Genomic DNA, 23737 nt, shown 5'->3' with positions numbered 1-23737 from the left:
TCAGTCAGATTAAGTAGGACCAAAACATGATAAAGGATACACTGGATAAAAAGAAATTACATTAAGATATCATATGAAAAGTAGGCTGTTAGAAAATATGACAGGAAGTAAAAAAAGATGTATCTGAGGAAAAAAGTTATCTGAGTTATCAGCTACATAAGCAGACTTTATAAATCCCATGCAGTGGCCCATGAATCTGTATGACATGTGGGGTCAAGAATGCCATCACCCACACTGAGTGTAGAGATTACTTACAAATAAAGAAAATTTTAAAAATGATTAATTTTATACTATGTGAATTTTTAGCTCAATTTAAAAATCCAATTTATACATTTTTTTCTTTATAATCAGTACCTTTTGTATCCTGTCCAGGAAATATTTGTTACCCAAGTAATGATGGTTAGTCCCATGTTCTTTGCTTTATGATTCTGAGTTTTATGTTAGGTCACATGCTTCTTTTCAAAGTAATTTTTGTATATGGAATGATATATGAGCCAAGGTTTATTTCTTTATTTTTATACAAATAACCAGTATGTTTCAGCAGGATTTTTTTTTTTTTAGAGAGTGTGAGCTAGGGAGGGCAGAGAGGTGAGAATCCTAAGCCGGCTCTGTGCCCAGCACCAGAGTCTAACTCGGGGATCGATCTCCCAAACTGAACCGTGCAATCATGACTTAAGCCGAAATCAAGAGTCTGAAGGCTTAACTGACTGAGCCTCCCAGGTGCCCTTTTTTTTTTTTTTTTTTTCCCGTTTATTTATTTTTGGGACAGAGAGAGACAGAGCATGAACGGGGGAGGGGCAGAGAGAGAGGGAGACAAAGAATTCGGAAACAGGCTCCAGGCTCTGAGCCATCAGCCCAGAGCCCAACGCGGGGCTCGAACTCACGGACCGTGAGATCGTGACCTGGCTGAAGCCGGACGCTTAACCGACTGCGCCACCCAGGCGCCCCCCAGGTGCCCTTTTTTAATTAACTTGACTCCTTGGTAGAAAATCCAATTAACTATGTGTGGCTCTGTTTCTGGATTTTATTCTGTTCCTTTGGTCTATTCAGCCTGTCCTTATACCAGTACCACACTGTTTTGGTTGCTGAAGTGTATGCCTTCCAATTTTTGTATGCTCCTCAAGATTGTTTTGGCTAAATGGGATCTTTTACATTAATTGCCTGCTTAGTTAATAGCAGAGTGGTCTTAAAATGCTTTTGAAAGAAATTGTTGCTTTATTTTATTTCTTTTTTCGCTATTGTTTGTATGTCTAGGTTACAAGGCAAATGCAAAGAACATGAGCAGGACTCTGAGCTTAGAGAACAGATGTCTGGCTATAAGAGAATGAGGCGGCAACATCAAAGCAACTGATGACTCTGGAAAATAAGCTAAAGGCTGAGATGGATGAACATCGCCTCAGATTTAGACAAAGATCTTGAACTCAGCGTAACAATTTTGCTGCAGAGATGGAGAAACTTATCAAAAAACATCAGGCTGCTATGGAAAAAGAGGTGACTGATTCAGTATTATTAATTTGTGACCATCCCAGAATTAACCAAGATAACATTTTGATATTAGAGTATCTTTTCCTCAGAACCAAACAAATCGATTGGAGAAAGGGAGGGACATTTATATAAACTGTATAGTATGAAGTACTGTTCTGGGAACCAGTAGACATGGGATTGTTTCCTGATACTTGATAGGTTTATAGTGTCACGGTGGGTAAATCATTCAACCTTTCTGGCCCTCAGGTACTCTGGTTATCTGAAGAGTTTTGATAAATCACCTATCAATAAGGTGGCTCAGGTCTCAAAAAAAATCATTCATGATTCTCTTCCCTTGTGATTTTTTTGGAAATCTTCCTTAAATTTAGACCAGAATTTTTATATCAGACAATAATTAAAGATTAAGAGATTCAGATTAAGGTTTAGCCCATTTGTTTATTTACAAATAAGTGTCATTCTACTATATGATAAAAGTACATTTTTTAGTATTAATGTTTTGTGAAACCTTTTCTTCTAAAGGTTTTTGTTGTCCCATCAGTTTCATTTTATTTGATAGTCAAATTTGTCAAGTACAATGTAAGCTTCTCAGTAAATTCAACAGAATACCTTCGGATATGTCTGATAGTCCACATTGAGGCATTATTTATCATAGCTACCCTATTCACCCTTCTTCTCCCCCCAAAAAGAACCACTATCTCTTTATCGTAGTGGCTTATAAATAGAAATTTATTAATTTCCATATTAATAAATATTTATCAAAGTAACTATTGATTTTGAATAATTTGGTGAAAGAAAACTATCCTATGGGCGTTGGGTAGTATTTTCAATAACTTAGGAAGAGGTAGATTCTAACATACTTATTAGGAAAGCAATTTATGAAACAGGATGTAGAATATGATTACAAATTTGTTTTAAAAATATATATGCTTAGAAAAAGTTAGGAATATGTACCAAAATGTTTATATTGGTTACTCTGGGTGCTAAAATCATGGAAGATTTTCCTTCTTTGTGTTTTTCTGTACTTCATAAATGTTCTACAATGTTTATGCATTGCATATATAATCAGAAATAAGGTGTGCACATCAGTCATTAGAGCGTGCAACTCTTGTTATAAGTTGTAAGTTTGAACCCCATGTTGGGTGTAGAGATCACTTACAAATAAAATCTTTAAAAAAAAGAAAGATAACAATATGATGCATATATCTGATATTTAATATTTTCATATTATTTAATATATAAATAAAAGGTCAAGGTTTAACTTGAAGAAGTCAACCAACCTAAGAAGTCATGATTTTTGGTCACACAAAGTCACACATTTGTAGATAAGTGATATATAAATGTGTGTTTTGTTTTACTGGGGGGAGAACACACTCCTGTTAAATGGGGGGGAAAAGGTATAAACATTAATCAACATTTTATTTATTTTTTACTTTTATTTTTATTTTAGAGAAAGCATGTGAGCGGGGGATGAGAGACAGAGAGAGAGAGAGAGAGAGAGAGAGACGAGAGAGAAGAGAGATAGAATATTAAGTAGGCTCCATGCTCAGCACAGAGCCTGCCATGGGGCTCCATCCCATGACCCTGGGATCATGACCTGAGCCAAAATCAAAAAGTTGGATGCTCAACAGCTGAGCCATCCAGGCGCCCCAAAGATCATCTTAAAGACAGATTCCATTTTATGGTTCTCTGAAATTCAAATATGGATGCTGAGTAACAATTATGAATAATTGGTGGGGAGGATGCTGGGTGGCTCACTCAGTTAAGTGTCTGACTCTTAATTCGGCTCAGGTCATGATCTCATGGTTAGTGAAATAAACCCCATTTGGGGCTCCTGTGCTGAGCATAGAGTCTGCTTGGGATTTCCCTCTTTCTCTTGCCCCTTCTTCGTTTGTGTGCATTTTCTCTCTCTCTTTCTCTCTCAATCTCTCTCTCTCTCTCAAATAAATAAACTTTAAAAAATTAATTTGTTGGGTATTCTCAATTTTGGTAATACTTAATGCTGATTTTCTACACTTGATCTTAGCCAAAAGGCCGAGAAAGCAATGTTGATTTTCTATTTTTGGTTGAAAATTACCTCCTTGGTAATGTCTTATTAAACTGTTGCTTTGAATGTATCAACTTAACTAATTCGATCCATTTTCTAAATTTCTATAGGCTAAGTGATGGCCAATGAGGAGAAAAAATTTCAGCAACATATTCAGGCTCAACAGAAGAAAGAACTAAATAGTTTTTTGGAGTCCCAGAAAAGAGAATATAAACTTCGAAAGGAACAGCTTAAGGAGGGTACTTATTTTATAAACTTTTTCAAGCCAGTTGTCTGCTTACTGATTGTATGTGATGTTGATCAACTCATAGAGCCTCTAAGATAAAATTTTTGTTTGTTTTTTGTCACCAATAAAATGTATATCAGTTTGAATGAAGACATTGATTATAATCAATTACTCTTCAGTGGATTGAGATTCTCAGTTGAGTAGGGTCTAAAAAGAATCGTCTCCTGCCACAGAAGTTATTTTATTTATAATAGCTTTTGTAAGCACTTATTAAGTAACTGAATGATTAGAAATAAAAATATGTGAGCTGTGAAACAAAAAGCCGCACATTACTTTCTGTGTAACAGGAGTCAAACTCTGTACTAGAACATTGGGTTTGAAAAGATTATAAATAGGATTCCCAATTGTAAATAAATATCCAACAGCATGCAGTTTCCCAGTGCAGTAAGAGTTGAATGTTAATGGATATATTAGTTTAAATAATCTTTTAGGTGTATAACTTGTGTATGTATGCCTGTGTGTGTTGTGTGTGTGTGTGTGTGTGTGTGTTCATTTGGAATAGTGATTCTCAGTGTAGAGGAAGGGACATACTAGAGTTTTGGTGGGGAAGTTTCCTGGCAGAAGATTTTGAGAAAGACACCCTTGGTATAATGTGGCCCGTGTTCTCCTTGTCTCTTTCTATACTGTGTGTGTATATATGTCCTCTTTGGAGAACTACTAATTTATGTGTTGTTTTTATGTGTTTGAATATCTTGTGAACTAAAGTTAGAAAGAATTGGTCTCTTTCTTGAATAACAGGGGAAGGACCATAAGGTTAGTAGTCTCTGAAAAATCAACTTACACTTAGGAATGATGGCTGATTTGTATTCTCTGCAATATTGATGTTTTTTTAGGTTGAAAATATGCTAGTATTAACATCCTAGGGTTTGTCTCATTGAGTGTATCATGAATGTTCTCATCTTGCCCAATATAAATGCAATTTCATTTAGATAGTTTCTAAGATGATATTTTAAAATGCTATAGAGGGACACTTGGGTGGCTCAGTCGGTTAAGTGTTCTGACTCTTGATTTCAGCTCAGGTCATGATCTCACTGTTCATGAGTTCAAGCCCTGCATCAGGCTCTGTACTGACAGTGCGGAGCCGGCCTGGGATTCTCCCTTTCTTTCCCTCTTTCTCTCTGCCCCACTCCCTCACGTGCACAAGTGTGTTCTTTCTGTCTCTCAAAAATAAATAAATTTTAAAAATAAATACAGTGCTGTAGAAAAGCCTTGGTTTTTATTTGTTTAGTGGTATTATAATGCCAATATTAAATACCTACTCATAAAGAATGTCTCTGTTCTCCCCTGGTTTTGTTGATTTTCCATTTAATTTCCAAGTCTTTTTATATTGAGTACATCCGTAATCTTGCCAAAAGCTTGATATTTAGAATGTCAAAAACCAACTGAGACATAACTGTATTGTAGCCCTAACTTTAATTTACATTTGATTTTCCCCTGAAAGCACCACCTTCTGTCTATTCTTGGGATGGATTTAAAGAAAGATATGTTTTACCTTCATTTACCAATTATTATGTACTTTTGAGTCATCATACTTGTAATTATGCAAAACCAAAAGGTATGCATGTTTTCTAATGTATTTTTCTCTTTTCCTGTCCTAATTCACCGGTAACTCAAGAAAAAGGAAACTATTTACCTAACTCCTTAAGGTCATTGCCCTGTTTGAGCATTAGAGAGAACACAAATTCAGTACTTTTATTTAAATTTACCAGCTACCAAATATTACATTAACTACTTTCATGTAGTTAAGTTTTATGTTTTTTTCTCTTTCTTTCTTTTCTTTCTTTCTTTCTTTCTTTCTTTCTTTCTTTTTAATATTTGTTTATTTTGGGAGAGTGCATGTGAGGGAGGGGCAGAGGAGAGAGGAGGACAGGATCCAAATGGGTTCTGCTCACAGGCTGACAGCAGCAAGCCCAATGTGGGGCCTCAAACTCACAAACCACTAGATCATGACCTGAGCCGAAGTCGGATGCTCAACTGACTGAGCCACCCAGCTACCCCAATTTTTATGTATTTTGAACTGAGTTGTTTTTTTGTTGCCAGGAACTGAATGAAACCAGAGCAACCCCAAAAAAGGAAAAACAAGAATGGCTTTCAAAGCAGAAGGAGAATATACAACATTTCCAAGCAGAGGAAGAGGCTAAATCTTCTTCGACGACAGAGGCAATACCTAGAGCTGGAGTGCCGTCGCTTCAAGCGAAGATGTTACTGGACGCCATAACTTGGAGCAGGACCTTGTCAGGGAGGTATGTTTGAATGATATGAAATCAGAAATAAGTCCCATCACATCTCAGTTATAAGGCCTTTGCACTCATTAATTCTCTCTGCCTAAATCCCTTCTTCCCCAGATACCCCAATCTATATAGCTAGCTCTCTCTCCTCTCCCTTCTTTAAAATGTTCTTCTTTGTACTTTTTTCTCTTACACATACACTTTTTGGGGGAAGTCTCTCTTCCCAGCTAGAATGGAAATTATGTGAGTCATAGGTTTTGTACAGGTCTTTGTATCCCTAGGTCTGGCCCATAGTAGGCATTCAATAAATATTTATTAAATAAATACTATTTATTATTTATCCATGATGAAGTATTAATTTTTAAATATGAGAAAATTAATTGGATGATTTTATGCCTTTTGATCTGAAATGAGTGCCATGAATTGTGTGTTACCACTTAGCACATGTTATAATCATACATTTATTAACTGGTCAAGTGTAGAAAACTCTTATCAAAATGAAAACAATTTTTTTTTCTTATCAGGGATAACTGTGAACATAGATAAATTTATTTCCAAGATGGCTTAAAATAAGCTTCAAGTATAGCATAACTGTTCAAATTCAGTAATAATTAAAGAAATTGAAATTAAAACAGTTGCATCAATTAGATAAGAACAATTAAAAAGACTGGTAACATGGGGAAATGGACAGTATTGGTAAGTATAAGTATAAACTGATACTGCCCTTTTGGAGTATAATTCAGCAATAGGTTTTAAAATTTATATGCATCTATATTTTTACCAAATCTACTTCTGGGACTGTATCCTAAAGAAATAATAACATTGGGCTCCTGGGTGGCTCAGTCGGTTAAGCGTCTGACTTCGGCTCAGGTCATGAATCTCGTGGTTTGCGAGTTCGAGCCCCACATCGGGCTCTGTGCTGGCAGCTGGAGCCTGAACCTGCTTCAAATTGTGTCTTCCTCTCTCCCTGCTCCTCCACTGCTCATGCTCTGCCTCTCTCTCTGTCTCTCAATAATAAATAAACGTTAAAAAAATTTTTTTTTAAAAGAACAGTAACATGGTTATATGATGTATCTGTCATGCCATGGATATTTATTGAAAATTTGTTTAAAGCAGAAAAATGGGAAAATTAGGAATTGCAAAGCAGTAGCTTACTTTGAAACTTAAAAAATTTTTTTTAATGTTTATTTATTTTGAGAGAGACGAACGTGGAGTGGGGAGGGGCAGAGAGAGAGGGAGACACAGAATCTGAAGCAGGCTCCAGGCTCTGAGGCTGTCAGCACAGAGCCTGATGGCGGGGGCTCTAACTCATGAGCCGTGAGATCATGACCTGAGCCGAAGTTGGACGCTTAACCAGCTGAGCCACCCAGGCATCCCTTACCATTGAAACTTAAAAAAAAAAAGATCTTATGTACTGATCTGGTCAAGATGTATGTCCCATTATATTTTTAGGTGAAGAAAGCACATTACAGGCCTATAATGTATATTGGTATTCAGTTTTAAAACTGTAGGTTTTGTATAACAGATGTGTCATGATAAGCATGGGGGATATTTCGGAAACATTTGCACCAAACTGTGGCTTCTGGAGAAAGGGCAAAGGAGGCAAGTTTCACTTCTACGCTTCTACAGTGGTGTGGGTGTGGGTGTGTCTGTTGTATGTGATACACTTGTTCCTTTTATTCTGAAAAAAATTTATTGAGCATGATGTGCAGGTATTATTCTGAGGACTTCGCATTTATGAACTTGTTTCATCCTCGCATTAAATCTACGAAATTGCTATATTATCTTCGTTTGAGAAGTGATGAAGCTGAAGCCAAGAGTTTAAATAACTAACCCAAAGACTTACTGCTCATCAGTAGCAGAGCTATGATTTAAAATACAGGCAGCCTAGCTCTACAGTCCATGTTTTAACCACTACACTACATTGGGTATACTGCATGTAATAGACTTGAATAGCATACTCTGAAAAAATACACTGGATGACTTGTGAACCCTCTTCAAATATAAACTAGAAACAATAAAGAAAGGAAAGAGGGGAGGACATTAAACCTCTTGAGATAGATTGGTACCTTTTAAACTCACTGCATGAAGTAGTGTTAATGAATAGTAAATGAACAGTGTAAGGAAATGTGCTAATTGTTTATTTACTACAACAATATTATAAAACTCTAATACGATGCAGCCATTATTACATCAGAGGATTACATCTATTTCTTGGTTATTCTGTTTCTTAGGATTTTTTTTTTCCAGGCATCATACAGCAGTAAATTATCCTTTTGCTTTTTGTGTTGTGGATTAGGAGTTAATAAAAGGCAGACTCAAAGGACTTAGAGCATGCCATGCTACTGCGACAACATGAATCCATGCAAGAACTGGAGTCCGTCACCCTCAACACAATTCAGAAGATGCGCTGTGAGTTGATCAGATTGCAGCATCAGACTGAGCTCACAAACCAGCTGGAATATAACAAGCGAAGAGAACGAGAACTAAGGCGAAAGCATGTCATGGAGGTTCGACAACCAGCCTAAGAGTCTGAAGGTACCCCTTTAACCTAAGCTTTCTTGATAAAGGGGGGAAAAGAGATAAAATGCATCCATGTAAACTGTAAAAGTCTAAGAGGTCTGGCATAAAGAATTTGAATAAACTTTTTTCTTTTCATTTTAAGAATGTTTGGTTAGTTTTAATGTGGAGTGTCCATAGCTGTAGACTTTTTGCTTATGTATTTTCAGCAGCGTACCAAAACTTTTGACTGTGGGAAGTACCATAACATGAATCAAAATTCTTATTTTAAATGTACGCAAAATGTGCAATGCTGATATTACAGTCTACATGTCAACATTGGTAACCTGTTGTCTTCTCACTGTTGTCCCAAAGTAATACAGTTTTGGAATCTTATTTCCTCTAAATATGATTTGTTTCCAGAAAAGGCACTAAGTTCTTAATCAGCACAAAAGCAATGAATGAAAACTGCTTTTTTATCCCCTCTCCCTTCATTATCTATACTTACTGTAAGAGGAACAAGGGAATCATCACAGTGTTACCCCCAGTCTGCTTGCTTGCTTCTTTGCTTGGTAGTGTAGGTAAAACCATGGCATAGGTAGTTGAGGTATAATATTTTTTTTTAATTGGCACATCAGGGTAAAGCAAATTGTTATATGCCTCCCTCTCCAAAATAAGGAAAAACAAGTGTTGGTGATATATAATACAAAGGACTTTAAATTTTGTATTTATTTTGAATACAGGAACTCATTCATATAATATGAAATTCAAAATATACCAAAGTATATTATAAAGATTTCCCCCTCTCTGCCTCTCCAGCCAGTTGATCTAGCCCTGAATCAACCAGAGTTAACAATTCTAGGATGTTTTCAATTTTGTAACTTGTAATAAATACTTTAAAGAATATAATCAATCACATTAATCTTAATGAGCAAAAACAAAACCATCTACTACATAAGCTGTTGTCTATAGTAGTACCTCAGTTAATTTTATTTACATCCATTAAGGCCTACATCCCACAGTATTTCCTTTTTAAACTTTACCCTGACCCCTTTTATTTGATAATTTAACTATAGAACTGTTCTTTGTCTTACCTGAGTAACTGTCCTGGAGTGAAGTGCAGTTCATTCACAGAGGTAATCTATGTTAAAATCTATACCCAATCATAACTCTGATTCCCACCCAACTCCATTCTAATAGGCTGTCTTGAATGAGATATAGAAGCAGATTAAAGGTTTTACCCTTTCCTTGTGAAGGATAAAATTTCACTTTGCTATGTCTTCAAAATAACTAACATCAATTAAAGAGTAACTTGTGTTGACTACCCATATAACCTTCATTAGTCATTGCTTAGAAAAACTGGAATTCATAATGATTTTTCAGCTTGTTTTGTCTTTGTAATGAAGACCTTTGTCTTCAGAACAATTTCCCACCAAAAGATTTTTAAAACATGTCTGTAAAATTAGTTTACCATTTATTTAGTTATTTTAAATGTTTATTTATTTTGAGAGAGAGAGACAGAGACAAGCAAGGGAGGGGCAGAGAGAGACAGGGAGACACAGAATCCAAAACAGGCTCCAGGCTCTGCGATGCGTGGGGCTAGAACTCATGAACCACGAGATTATGACCGGAGCCAAAGTCGGACACCCAACCAACCGACTGAGCCACCCAGGCAGGCACCCCAGTTATCATTTTAAAGTCAGCCGCAGTACCCAAAAAGTAAACCAAACTGAAAGCTTGTGAGTTTTCTATAGTCATACCATAAATCTGTTATGACTGCATTTCATTGAGACTTGGAATAGGTAGTTGTTTGATATTTAACCCTTCCTTTCTGTTTCCTCTTGTTGGAGCCTTTTCAGTTTGAAAGCTTATAAACACTAGATTTGATTTTTACAGATACTGTACAAAAAGTGAGGAAAAAGTTAGTATTCATAGTCATGGACTTTGAATAGAAAGCCTCCTTTTCTTTATTTTTTAGAGTTAACAAACTTGTGTGCAAGCAGGGGAGGGGCAGAGAGAGAGAGGGAAAGAGAGAATCCGAGCAGGCTCCACACTCAGCACCAGAGCCCGATGTGGGGCTCAGTCTCATAACCGAGAGATCATGACCGGAGTCGAAATCCAGAGTTGGACACTTAACTGACTGAGCCATCCAGGCATCACTAGAATGATTCCTTTAAGACCAGTGAGCTCAAGATTTTCCATAAAGGAAATCATTCTGTTACATAGTAGGGAAGAAAATCACGATACTTTCTTAGTTATATATATCTATCTACTTGCTCAATTTGAACAAATCAGACTAGATTTTAACACTAAGTCATTCCAATTTTATTTGACTAAATCATAACAGTTGTCTCTTTCAGCTTTCTTCAAGACTTTAATGGGGGACTAGGGGGACTTTAGTTTGAGTACTTATGTAAGTTGGAGTTGGGGTACCATTTCTGTAAAATGGATTGGGTAAACAATTGCCTACTCGGCTGTTTCTTCATCTGTCATCCAGATGATAGTGTTAAATGATTAGAAACAACTGTAACTATGTTCTAGTTTTCATTTGAGTTTAGTATTGAGGGATACGTTATTCTTGGTATAAGTATTAGTATTATTCATGTGAAAAAATTTTCAAGTTCTTTTTTCTTATTAGGCTAATATAGAATGATAATTTTCTTGATATAATATTTTAAAACTAAAAACTTTTAAAAGAACGAATGTTATACAGAGGCAGGAGAGAATGTCTAAATTGTATGTTTGATTCCTAGCTAAGTTGGAAGAATTTTGTTAACCAACGACAGCATTTAAGTGTGGTTACTACCAAGCATAGAGTTTTGCTTGGTCTCTACTAAGCAAGAGTTTTGCTTTCTAGCTAGACAATTCTTGACCCTTCACAGAATAAAGTATATGGAATGACATAGTGCCTCAGTTGGTGTGAAATATGGAAAAGGTCCTGTTTGAGGTTTGTAGTATTACAAGGGGTGGTGAATAGTTCCTTGACAAGTGTTTTACTTTGGTGTAATACGTGCATTTGTTGCACACTGAATCAACCAATCAATATCTAGCAGTATTTATATTTAGGTAAAATAATTTGAAGTGTAGTTTCTGCCTTAGTGTAGTAATGAATATATTCTCATTTACAGGCTTACTCAGTATACTTTACAGAATTATATCTCATCTTGTTAAATCTTATTAAACCTGAGTTCAGTGATTAGCAAAAACTAAAGCCAAAACTCTCTGTCTCCGAGCTCAATTATTTTATCTCAGAAATATTTATGTAGCCTCATGGCTCTTATCACTCCAAGAAAGGATGTCCTCTCCCTTGCCCCATGACTTTATTTTTTTAATTATTTTTTAAAATTTTAAAATTTTATTTAAATCCAAATTAGTTAACATATAGTGTAATAATGACTTCAGGAGTAGAATTTAGTGATTCGTCACTTACATATAACACCTAGTGCTCATCCCAACAAGCGCTTTCCTTAATGCCCATCACCCATTTGGCCCAGTCCCCCCCCCCCAACACCTCATCCCATAACTTTTGTTTGACCTTTAAAAGGTTAGTTAACTTGACTGACTTTCAAGTTTTTGCTAAGGATGTTTCTACCTAGTTTATTTCCTTAAGGAAAAGAATTGTATGAAGCATATTAGTCTGTTACTAATACCCTGCTTTTGTGGAATCTGTCATACGCTATGTAGTTAGAGTTGAGGTTGTTATTAAAAGAAATTGAAGCAAAGTGTTTCAGATATGGAAGAGAGTAAATATGCTTATTTTCTGCTCAGAGATTTGATAAAATATTGTCTGGCCAATAAAATACTTTGCTACATGTAATCAATGAGAAGAAATTTGATTTTCTGTCATTAATATATACCATAATCAAAGCTAATTTTAATACCTGCTCATCACTAAATTACTAACAAAATAATGACTATTGCTTGAAGTCCTGTGATAAATGAGGTTCTTGATATTTTAATGTTTTAAATTAGAGCTTTTGTTATAAAAATGCATAGAATCCAGTGGTTTGACCCAATAGCCAAGTGTAAAAGTACCTGCAACGTTATGATCTGACCTTTTTGTTTTCTCCCTTTCTCCTACTAGCCTTTCTTTTAATGAAAACCTAAGGTATACCAGATGCCAAATGTTAAAATATATGCATCTATTTTTTTCTTCCCAGTCTAAAGAACTCCAAATAAAAAGCAGTTTCAGGATACCTGTAAATCCAAACCAGACAGTACAAAGCATTAAGAATCACCTACTGGAGACTACACCAAAGAGCGAGCACAAAGCTGTTCTGAAACGGCCTCAAGGAGGAGCAGACCCGGAAGTTAGCCATCTTGGCTGAGCAGTATGACCACAGCATTAATGAAATTGCTCTCCACACAAGCTGTGAGTTTGTTTTATTTAGACAAAATAAATTTAGTGCTCCTTTCTTTCTACCAGCAATGAAATCCCAGCAATTAAATACTAGTTAGAAATGATACTTCTCCTGCAGCTTGGGAAATAATGGTGATGGTCCATATTCTTCCTTCTCTGAGCATTGCTTGGAAGTATGCATGATGTATGCAGAATTCTTATTGATACATTCAGACATGAAGTTTTATTTATTTATTTTTAAATCTTTCCAGGAGGGGTGCCTGGGTGGCTCAGTCAGTTAAGTGTCTGACTTCGGTCTGGGTCATGATCTTACCATTCCTGTTCCTGAGTTCAAGCCCCGCATCAGGCTCTGTGCTGACCTGAGTTCAAGCCCTGCTTCGGCTCTGTGCTGACAGCTCAGAGCCTGGAGCCTGTTTCAGATCCTTTGTCTTCCTATCTCTCTGCTTCTCCCCTATTCATGCCCTGTGTGTGTCTCTCTCAAAAATAAACAAACATTAAGGGGGCGCCTGGGGTGGCTCAGTCAGTTGGGCATCTGACTTCAGCTCAGGTCATGGTCTCACGGTTCATCAGTTTAGGCTCCGCATCGGGCTCTGTGCTGACAGCTCAGAGCCTGGAGCCTGCTTCAGATTCTCTCTGCCCCTCCCCAGCTCATAGTCTGTCTATCTGTCTCTCTCTCTCAAAAATACATAAACATTTTAAAAAAATTTTTTTAATTAAAGTCTTCCCAGAGAAGTTTCTCTTTTTTTAAATTTTATTTTGAGAGAGTCAAAGAGAGAGTACATATGCGCATGCGCATGCAGACACACACACACAACACACACACACACACACGCACGCACGCACGCACGCACACACGCAAGTTGGGGAGGGGCAGAGAGAGAATCCCAAGCAGGCTCTGAGATTTCAGCAGATCCACCCCCCTCAGAGCTGGAACTAAGGAACTGTGAGATCATAACCTGAGCTGAAATCAAGAGTCAGAGGCTTAACCAGCTGAGCCACCCAGGTGCCCCAGACATAAAATTTTTTTGTTTTGTTTTTAAGTTTATTATTTATTTTGAGAGAGAGAAAGCACAAGCATGAGTGGGGAAGGAGCAGAGAGAGAGAGAGAGAGAGAGAGATAGAGAATCCCAAGCAGGCTCTGCGCTATGGGCACAGATGCTGATTTGGGGCTCAAACTCACAACCCGTGAGTTCATGACCTGAGCCGAAGTCAAGACTTGAATGCTCTATTGACTGAGCAACCCAGGTGCCCCTAGACACTAAGTTTTAAAGAAGCTCTCTGCCAGTGCCTCTTAGCACATGCCTGTTGAGGCTTATCCAAAAAGCATATCAAGATTGGAACAGCAGCTTTGTTAAGTAGTGGGCAAAAAGTAGTACTATATTTGGAATCCAAATGGTAACATTTGAATAGAAATGTAAAATATTTTCTATATAAGTTTTATAAACATGTTTTTTTTTTGGTATTTTAGAGTCTGTAGGTCAGGAAGCAAAATTGAGGATATTATGTGGATACTTATATAGCTATTTAAAATGTAACTACTTCAAATGTAAAAACCATTCTTAACTAGTGGAGTATATAAAAAAATGAAAGCAAAAAAACCCAGCTGCTGCCCAGATTTGGCCAGTAAGCTGTTTGCTGGTCCCTATGCTGTAGTTATTTTCATTGGAGAGAAAACATTCAGAGTCATACATATTACCTGATCAGATTCTAGATTTTTCTTAAGAAAACTATGGTTATTTAGCCATCTTCCAAAGAGCTGATGATAGCTTAACCTTCCTAAAGATAAAGGTTACTAGACCTTCCTTTTTCAGAGATGTTCATTCCACGACATGAGAGAGAACAATTGTATATCCTACAAAAGAGTAGTCTGTCTTCTTTCACACCTCCTTTCCATAGGTCAGGAATAGAGAGCTCACAGTTGGATATATTTGTTTTCCTTCTCTCTTTCAGCTACGTTTGGATGAAGCACAGGAAGCAGAATGCCAGGTTTTAAAGATGCAGCTGCAGCAGGAACTGGAGCTATTGAATGCATATCAGAGCAAAATCAAGATGCAAGCCGAGGCACAACATGATCGGGAGCTTCGAGAGCTTGAACAGAGGGTCTCCCTCCGCAGGGCACTCTTAGAACAAAAGGTATAAGTAATATGAGGAAGGTAATTGTGCTAGTGTTTGCTTTTTAGCAAAAGCATTTTATACATATTTTTCATATTGACAGAGGTGGCATTGGATTGTTTTCATAATACCACATTTCCTTAATTCTAGTTTTGGTAGCGTTTTGCTTTTTCTTTAAAATTATTGATTTGGGTGCTTGGATGGCTCAGTTCGTTAAGTGTCTGACTCTCGGTTTTGGCTAAGGTCATGATCTCAGGGTTTGGAGTTTGAGCCCTGCGTTGGACTCTGCTCTGAAAGCGTGGAGCCTGCTTGGGATTTCTCTCTGCCCTCCGTGGTTTGCTCTCTCTCTCTCTTAAAAAATAAACACTTAAAAATTAAAAATAGGGGCGCCTGGGTGGCGCAGTCGGTTTAAGCGTCCGACTTCAGCCAGGTCACGATCTCGCGGTCCGTGAGTTCGAGCCCCGCGTCGGGCTCTGGGCTGACGGCTCAGAGCCTGGAGCCTGTTTCCGATTCTGTGTCTCCCTCTCTCTCTGCCCCTCCCCCGTTCATGCTCTGTCTCTCTCTGTCCCAAAAATAAATAAACGTTGAAAAAAAAATTTTTTTTTAAAAATTAAAAATAAATAAAATTATTGATCCCATAATTAACCTTATAATTATTGAGTTCTAAACATCAAGGAAATATAATTAAGTAGTAATTGCTAGAAAAAGGAATATGGGGTTCTGTGAAGACAGTTGAATTGGGAGAGAGTAGTTCCGGCTCCGTGTTCCTCACTTCTTTGTGTACCTTCTCTCGTTAAGGAGATTGGTGAAAAAGGAGATTGGAGAAAAACTTGGATAGTGAAGAAACAGAACATTAGTAATTGCCTGGGAGAAGCAGGAATGAAGCATCAGGAATATATACTTGTATATCTTGGGCCTGTAACTATACAGATTGGTGGAAGATTATTAGAGGGCAGGAGGTAAAACCAGTTCCACACAGGTGAAAAATCAGGCTGAAAATGTTTACTTCTAGATGTATCTTCACTTACTTATTTTTTATTTATTCTTTGTCAGGTATATTAAAGAACAGAACTATAATCTCCAAATTCATTTCATCCTTTAAGGTAGTAGAGCTGTGTGTGAGTATTATGTATGTTTTAGGGAAAGGGTGATGGGCAGAATTTTGAGAGGAAAAGTATTTGTTTTTAGAAGTATAGTTAACCCTTACGCAGGGGTTAGGGGTTGTGACAACCCATGAAGTTGAAAATTGTGTATAACTTTTCTTACACATTATAAAATTGACCGGAAGCTTTACCGATAACATAGTCGATTAACACATATTTGTATGTTATATGTATTATATACTGTATTCTTACAGTAAAGTAAGCTAGAGAAAAATAAAATATATATTTTTTTAATGTTTATTTTTGAGAGAGCGCAAATGGGGGAAGGGCAGAGAGAGAGGAGACAATGGATCCGAAATGGGCTCTGTGCTGACAGCAGCAAGCCCGAGGTGGGCTTGAACTCATGAACCAGTGAGATCATGACCTGAGCCAAAGTTGGAAGCTCAACCACCTGAGAGCCACCCAGGTTCCCCGAGAAAAAAAATATTATTGAGAAATACATTTACAGTACTGTACTATATTTACTGAAAAAAACCCACATGTAAGAGGATCCATGTCATCCAAACTTGTGTTGTTTAAGGGGCAACTGTAGTAGAATATCAGTTATATCTAGGATTCAGAGCTATGTTCAAGAATTCCTGGGCCATAAGCTCCCAACAGCTGGTAGAGTCTTAGGTCCATTGTAAGTGAATACTTTTCTAATGGTCTTGCCTAATGAAAGTTGTCATTGTTTCTGGATAAAAATACAATGCCTTCTTATGTTAAAAAATAATAGTCTCAAAAAATCCACTAAGATGTTACTATTTCCCTGGTACAGCTGTCTTTATTGCTGGCTTCTTTGAGAGGTATTTGCTTCTATAAATTATCTCAGTTATGTTTCTCACTCAAGATGAGAAACATAGAACACATATAAAATTTGAGAAGAATCTAGTTTGGGGATAAGCAGGTGGCTCTGTTCGTTAAGTGTCTAACTCTGGATTTTTGCTCGGGTCATGATCTCACAGTTTGTGGGTTTGAGCCCCACATCAAGCTCTGCTCTGGATTCTCTCTCTCACCTCTCTCTGCCCCTCCCTGCTTGTGCTTTCTTTCTCTCTCAAATAAATAAACTTCAAAAGAAAAAAGAAAAATCTAGTTTGTACTATGTACAGATTTCATAAATATGATTCCAATTTGAATATTTAAAATTCACTGTAAAGTTCTGTCTCTTATGCTTCAAAATTATCACTAAAAGGAAAACTTCTATAGTATTGTAGAAATAGTGTTGTGAGAGAAATATAGGTACTATTATAATATATTTGTGTTTTTATAGCTCCACCTAGTGGTTGAGAGTTAAACAGTGCTAATTAGTATCTTACTTAGGTACAGTCTTATTTCAATATATGAACCAAAGTTTACATGTTCTGCAAAGCCTGGTGTAAAACTGTACCCACTGGTAAAGACACAGTGGTACTCTCCTACTGCGTAGGAGTACTGCTCCTACTGCGTAGGGGGACTGTTAGTCCATTTTGAAAAGCAGTTTGGATGTATATGTTGAGCTTTAGAATTATTAAGTATTTAATATTTTAAGAATTTAGTCTAAGGAAAAGAAATCCAAAATATAGGGGGGAATATACATAAAAATTATCACTATAACATACTTGATAATGGTTTAAAACACCTAACCATCTAGGTTACTGGAAGGATGGGGGCTCAGGCAGGGGTGGAGGCTGGATTAAATGGGTGATGGAGATTAAGGATGGCACGTGTTGTGATAAATCACTAAATCCTACATCTGAAACTAATACACTGTATGTTAACTAATTGGAATTTAAATAAAAACATGGGAAAAAAAAGAAAAAAATAAAACACTTAACCATCTGAAGTAGAGATATAATTAAGTAATTATGGCCAAGCCAATGAAATCTTCTTACTCAGCCATTTAAATGATGGCTACAAAGACAGTATTAATATGGGGAAATGCTATGATATGTGAATGAAATAAAAATGACAAATTATACTTAAAGTTAATTGAAAGAATGCTAGTAGTGGCAATATTAATACAGAGATTTGAGTGATTCTTCTTTTTTTTATTATTTGAGAGAGAGTGCCCGCAAGCGAGTGGGGGAGGGACAGAGAGAGAAGGAGATAGAAAATCCCAACCAAGCAGGCTCAGCACTGTCAGTGCAGAGCCGATGAGGGCTCGAACCCACCAACCGTGAGGTCATGACCATGAGCCAAAATCAAGAGTCAGACACTAAACCAGCTGAGCCACCCAGGTGCCCCAATTGGTTGTTTTTTATTTTTAAAATATTAACTTTGATAATGGAAAGTGCTTATGATAATTTAGTATTAATAATAAAAGAACAATAGGGTGATAAATAGTGCTTTGAGTTGCTGCTTGATTTTTAGGGCTAATGTTTACATTTCAAGTGAAGTGCATGACTATAAAGTAGTTGGGTCATTTGGCAACTACCAAGTCCATGTACCTTCTCTACAAAAACTTTGAAAATTTTTAACAGCTATTTTTCTGCACTTTGTACCTACTGGTTGTACAGATAAGAAACAGTCATCTGAGAATAGAGGTGAAATCAGAGTTGTTCATAGATGAATAACAATTCTCTTTGAAGATTGCTTTCAGCCTCCAAATGAACCAAAAATTGTTCCTTTAGGTTGTTGAGACACCAACAATGTAAGCTGCACTTGACTCACATGAGGTCTTATTACAACTTTTCTTGCTCTTCCTTTACATAAACAGCAAGATAACATAACTATAAATGTTAAATTCCATGTGAATTTTATACATGCATGAAAAGTGGCAGTGTCTCTGAAGTATAAATGGGCTTTTTTATTATCATTGAATTTTCTTTCAGTATTTCACAGCATCAACAACATGGTTGGTAGGTGTTTTTTTTGTTTGTTTGTTTTGTTGTTGTTATTGTTGTTTTTGTTTTTATAATTTTTTGAGGGGGAGGGCAGAAGGAGAGGGAGAATCTTAGGCTTCACACCCCAGTGCAGAGCCAGACGTGGGGCTCGATCTCGTGACTGTGAGATCATGACCTGAGTGGAAACCAAGAGTTGGAGTTCAACCAACTGAGCCACCCAGGCACCCCTCAGTATGTCACAGCACCAACAACATGGTTAGTAGTTTTTTAAGTAAGAATCGACAATTGGAATATTTTATAGGACCTTTCTTGTGGAACATAAAAATAATCACATTTAATTTCAAAGGAGATGGGTTGGAAGAGCCTTCAAAAGTCTTAATTATGGTAATCTTATCTACCCAGTGAAACCACCTTTCTAATTTTCAGAAATAACTAACATCTTTTTTTTTTTTTTTTTTTTTAATTTTTTTTTTCAACGTTTATTATTTTTTGGGACAGAGAGAGACAGAGCATGAACGGGGGAGGGGCAGAGAGAGAGGGAGACACAGAATCGGAAACAGGCTCCAGGCTCTGAGCATCAGCCCAGAGCCCGACGCGGGGCTCGAACTCACGGACCGCGAGATCGTGACCTGGTGAAGTCGGACGCTTAACCGACCTGCGCCACCCAGGCGCCCCAATAACTAACATCTTTTAAAAGAAATGGGAATTAATATAGCCCATCACAAATCTTAGTTTTCATTTTTGTTGAAAAATGTTCTAAGTGACAAAACTAATCAAAATTAAAACTGTGCTTACTAGATAAAAGATTGAGAAACATTAATGTGTAAAATATATATGTATATATGTATCTGGTTGCTGTACCCCAACCAGACACATAGATACGTATATATTTTTAAGTAGGCTTCACACCCAGCACAGAGCCCAGTGTGGGGCTTGAACTCATGACTGTGAGATCAAGACCTGAGCTGAGACCAAGAGTCAGATGCCTAATGAACTGAGCTGCCCAGGTACTCCAGTGTGTTTAATGCTTTTGTCATGAGTTTCCTTCATAATATGCAAGACATCTGGTCAGTTATATACTTAGCACATTCTCATCATTTATTAGATCCCTTGAATTAAAATAAATGCTTTTAGCAAATGGATTTTTGAAAGTTTTACATAAAAATATTTAAAAGAAAAATTTGAAGTTCTTTGAATCCTTAGAGATATGTAAATTCTATATGAATCGGGTATTTTATATAAAGAGAGTAAAAGTGGAAAATTATTTTACAAATTCACAATCATTTTTCTTAAAACTTGACAAGCTTAGGGGCACCTGGCTGACTCAGTAGATCATGCGACTCTTGATCTCGGGGTTGTGTGTGAGTCCAAGCCCCATGTTGGGTGCAGAGATTACTTAAAAATAAAACCTTAAAAAAAAACTTAAAAAAACAACTTGACAATTTTAGGAAAACATAAATAGAAATTAAGATGTCTTTAGTCCCACCATTCAAATCACCACAGTTAACAATTTGATGTCTTTCCCTCAGAAAAAGCATTCATGTGTAATCTTAAGTTCTTCTTCAGCCTTGGTATGAAATGCTTACTGTAAAACTTTGTAACACTTTAGTACTTAGAATGTTCAATCATTTTCATACTCTTCTTACTAGAATCCATCTGGCCATAATAATTATTATTTTATCATTTTCTCGTGCCCTTACACGTGTTCCTTCTGCTGAAAATATCTTTTCCTCCCCTTTGTCTTCCTGGTAAATCTGTTTTCTTCCTTCAGAATCCAGTTTCTGCCACCTCCTCTGAGAATACTTTGCGCTCGTCTCTCTCCCTTATAGAGTGAATCACTCCATCCCTTTTTATTTTTGTACCTTATAAATTCGTTATTATGTCTTACCACATTCTATTGAGATTTTGTATTTGCATGTGTCTCCCATGCTAAACTTCATATTCTTTATAAAGGGTACTTCTGAAAACTTGATACATAAGAACTAAACATTTGTTGAATTAAAGTTCTGCAGAGAAGTGACTATTGGCTTAAATCATCAAATACCTTGATATCTGATTTAATGCTCCTTTATCTCTTTTTATCTTTTAAAAACTGTTTATGGAAATTTTCAAACATACACAAGTAGGAATTAGTACAATGAAATCCCCAAGTACTCACCACCCAGCTTCAACAGTTATTGATATTTTGCTAATTTTTTCTTATCTATCCCCCTGCTCCACACGCACAGCTTTATGTGGTGGAGGCAGGAGGTGGGGAAGAATGTCTGGAGTATTTTAAAGCAAATTTCAGCATACCATCATTTGACTCCTAAATATAGGTAAAGACTTTTTGAATTTAACGTAATGATAATTCCATTGTGATATCTAAGAAAATTCATAAAAAATTTTAATATTGTTTAATACTCAGTCCATGCCTAAGTTTCCCCTTTTATCTCAAAAATGTCTTAAGTTGGTTTATTTGGATTGGGGCCCAGACAGAGTCTACACATTGCATTTGGTTAATTTTTTTTTTTAAGTTTTTAAAATTTATTTAGAGAGAGAGAGAGTGAGCTGGGGAGGGGCAGAGAGAGGGAGAGACAGAATCCCAAGCAGGCTCTGTGCCACTAGTGCAGAGCCTGACATGGAATTTGAACTCCTGAACTGTGAGATCATGACCTGAGCCAAGACCAAGAGTTGACTGCTTAACCAACTGAGCCATCCAGGCACCTCTGGTTAATTATCTTTTAAGACTTTTAGTCTGTAACCACTCCTGCCCCCCCCCCTTTTTTTTTTTTACTGAGGATTGGATCATTTACTCTGTAGGAATTCTCACATATGAATTTGACTTATTTCATTTTTGTGGTGTCATTTAATGTATTCCTGTCTCCTTTACTTCATATTTCCTGTAAACTGGTAATTAAATCTGGAGGCATGATAATATTTAGATTAAACTTTCTTTTCTTTCAAAAAATTTTGCAGGTAATTTTCATAAGGGTTACTGTGTACTTCCTTTTGCATCACATCAAGAGATACATAATGTCTAGTTGTCTCACTTTTAAGTGATATTAATATTGATCAGTGGGTTCAGGTTTTGTCCATCTGATCATTCAAGAGTTCTCTATCAACCTTTTTTTTTTTCATTATCTATGGACTATTATGTATTTTTTAATATTAAAAAAAATCATATACAGCCAACTATCTTTATTTGTAATACCTTCCAGTTTTTCAGAACTGATGATGATGGCTACCCAGCTATGAATCTTTAGCTACATAGAATCTTCTAACTTTTTAATGAAAACTTTTTAGGTTTTTTGGTTTGTTTGTGTTCACTTAAAGTTTTGGTCTGTCTAGAATATGGTATTAAGATGGGGTTCCATTTCCTTCTAGATAATAGCCAATTGTGCTTGCATTATTTTTTTTCCCATTAAATTAAGTACTGCTTTTGTCTTGCATTAAAAGCCTGCAAACTGAGATCTTCATTCTATTTTACTAATTATCTGTTTCACACCAATACCATATTTTATTAGAGTGACATATGGGATGTCTGATAGGGCTAGTTTCCCCCTTACCCACGTTTTTTTTCATTCATTTTTTTACCTAATGAATTTAATAGCCATTTATGATAATTACCTTGATTTATTTTCTTAAAGTAGTGTCTGCACCCAGCATGGGGCTTGAACTCAAGAGTCACCTGCTGTACTAACTGAGCCAGCCAGGCACCCCTGCCTTTGCTTTTAAGAATTTGACTTTGGGGTGTCTGGGTGGCTCAGTCAGTGAAGTGTCTGACTTTAGCTCAGGTCATGATCTCATGGCTCATGAGTTTGAGCCTTCATCGGGCTCTGTGCTGACAGGTCAGAGCCTGGAGCCTGCTTTGGATTCTATATCTCCCTCTCTCTGCCCCTCCCCTGCTCACACTCTGTCTCTCTCTCTCTCAAAAATAAATAAACATTAAAAACCAAATTAAAAAAAAAAAAAGAACTTGATTTTAACCTGAAACTAATGTAACATCAACTATATTAAATATAAAATCATCTAATTTAATTAAAAAATGTTTTTTGAATGTTTATTCAACATTCAACAGGCTCCAGTCTCTGAGCTGTCAGCACAGAGCCCAACACGAGGCTGAACCCATGAACCGTAAGGTCATTACCTGAGCTGAAGTCAGACACTTAATCCGACTAAACCACCCAGGCACCCCTAATTTAATTTTTAAAAAAGAACATGATCTTACACATTAAAAAAAATAATTGTACATGATTCCTAGAGTACATTTCTTTAATTTCTTTATAGAATTTTGTTTTAAGTTTTTATTTATTTATTTTTAATCTCTACATTCAGTGTGGGTCTGGAACTCATGACCCTGAGATCAGGAATTACATACTCTTCAAACTGAACTAGCCAGGTGCCCCACATCTCTTTAAATTCTTAAATGTGCAGGGCATCTGGGTGTCTCAGTTGGTTAAAAATCTGACTCTTGGTTTCAGCTCAGGTCATGATCTCACCATGACCTCATGAGATCGAGCCCTGCATTGGGCTCTGTGCTGACAGCGTGGAGCCTGCTTGGGATTCTCTCTCCCTTGCTTTTTGTCCCTCCCCCACTCACATGCATGCTTGCTTGCACTCTCTCTCAAAAAAAAAAACAAAAAAACTTTAGGGTGGCTCAGTCAGTTGGGCATCCGACTTCAGCTCAGGTCATGATCTCGCGGCTCGTGAGTTCAAGCCCCACATCGGGCTCTGTGCTGACAGCTCGGAGCCTGAAGCCTGCTTCAGATTCTGTGTC

The 23737-nt window shown here is 36.8% G+C and overlaps 1 protein-coding gene across 1 annotated transcript in view; it reads left to right on the top strand.

The window, feature by feature from the left end:
- The window catches only part of TAOK1 (TAO kinase 1), a 145990-nt gene that overhangs the window by 112696 nt on the left and 9557 nt on the right, over positions 1-23737 (top strand). The window contains 14 exon segments of the mRNA XM_030295661.1: positions 1255-1272; positions 1274-1337; positions 1340-1516; positions 3646-3768; positions 5857-5954; positions 5956-6014; positions 6016-6062; positions 8346-8360; positions 8363-8562; positions 8564-8581; positions 12703-12828; positions 12830-12895; positions 12897-12914; positions 14853-15035. Of these exon segments, the coding sequence (XP_030151521.1) occupies positions 1255-1272; positions 1274-1337; positions 1340-1516; positions 3646-3768; positions 5857-5954; positions 5956-6014; positions 6016-6062; positions 8346-8360; positions 8363-8562; positions 8564-8581; positions 12703-12828; positions 12830-12895; positions 12897-12914; positions 14853-15035 (1212 nt within the window).

Source organism: Lynx canadensis, chromosome E1 (assembly GCF_007474595.2).
Source record: "Lynx canadensis isolate LIC74 chromosome E1, mLynCan4.pri.v2, whole genome shotgun sequence".
Taxonomy (NCBI): domain Eukaryota; kingdom Metazoa; phylum Chordata; class Mammalia; order Carnivora; family Felidae; genus Lynx; species Lynx canadensis.
This window is presented reverse-complemented; position numbering and strand designations above follow the sequence as displayed.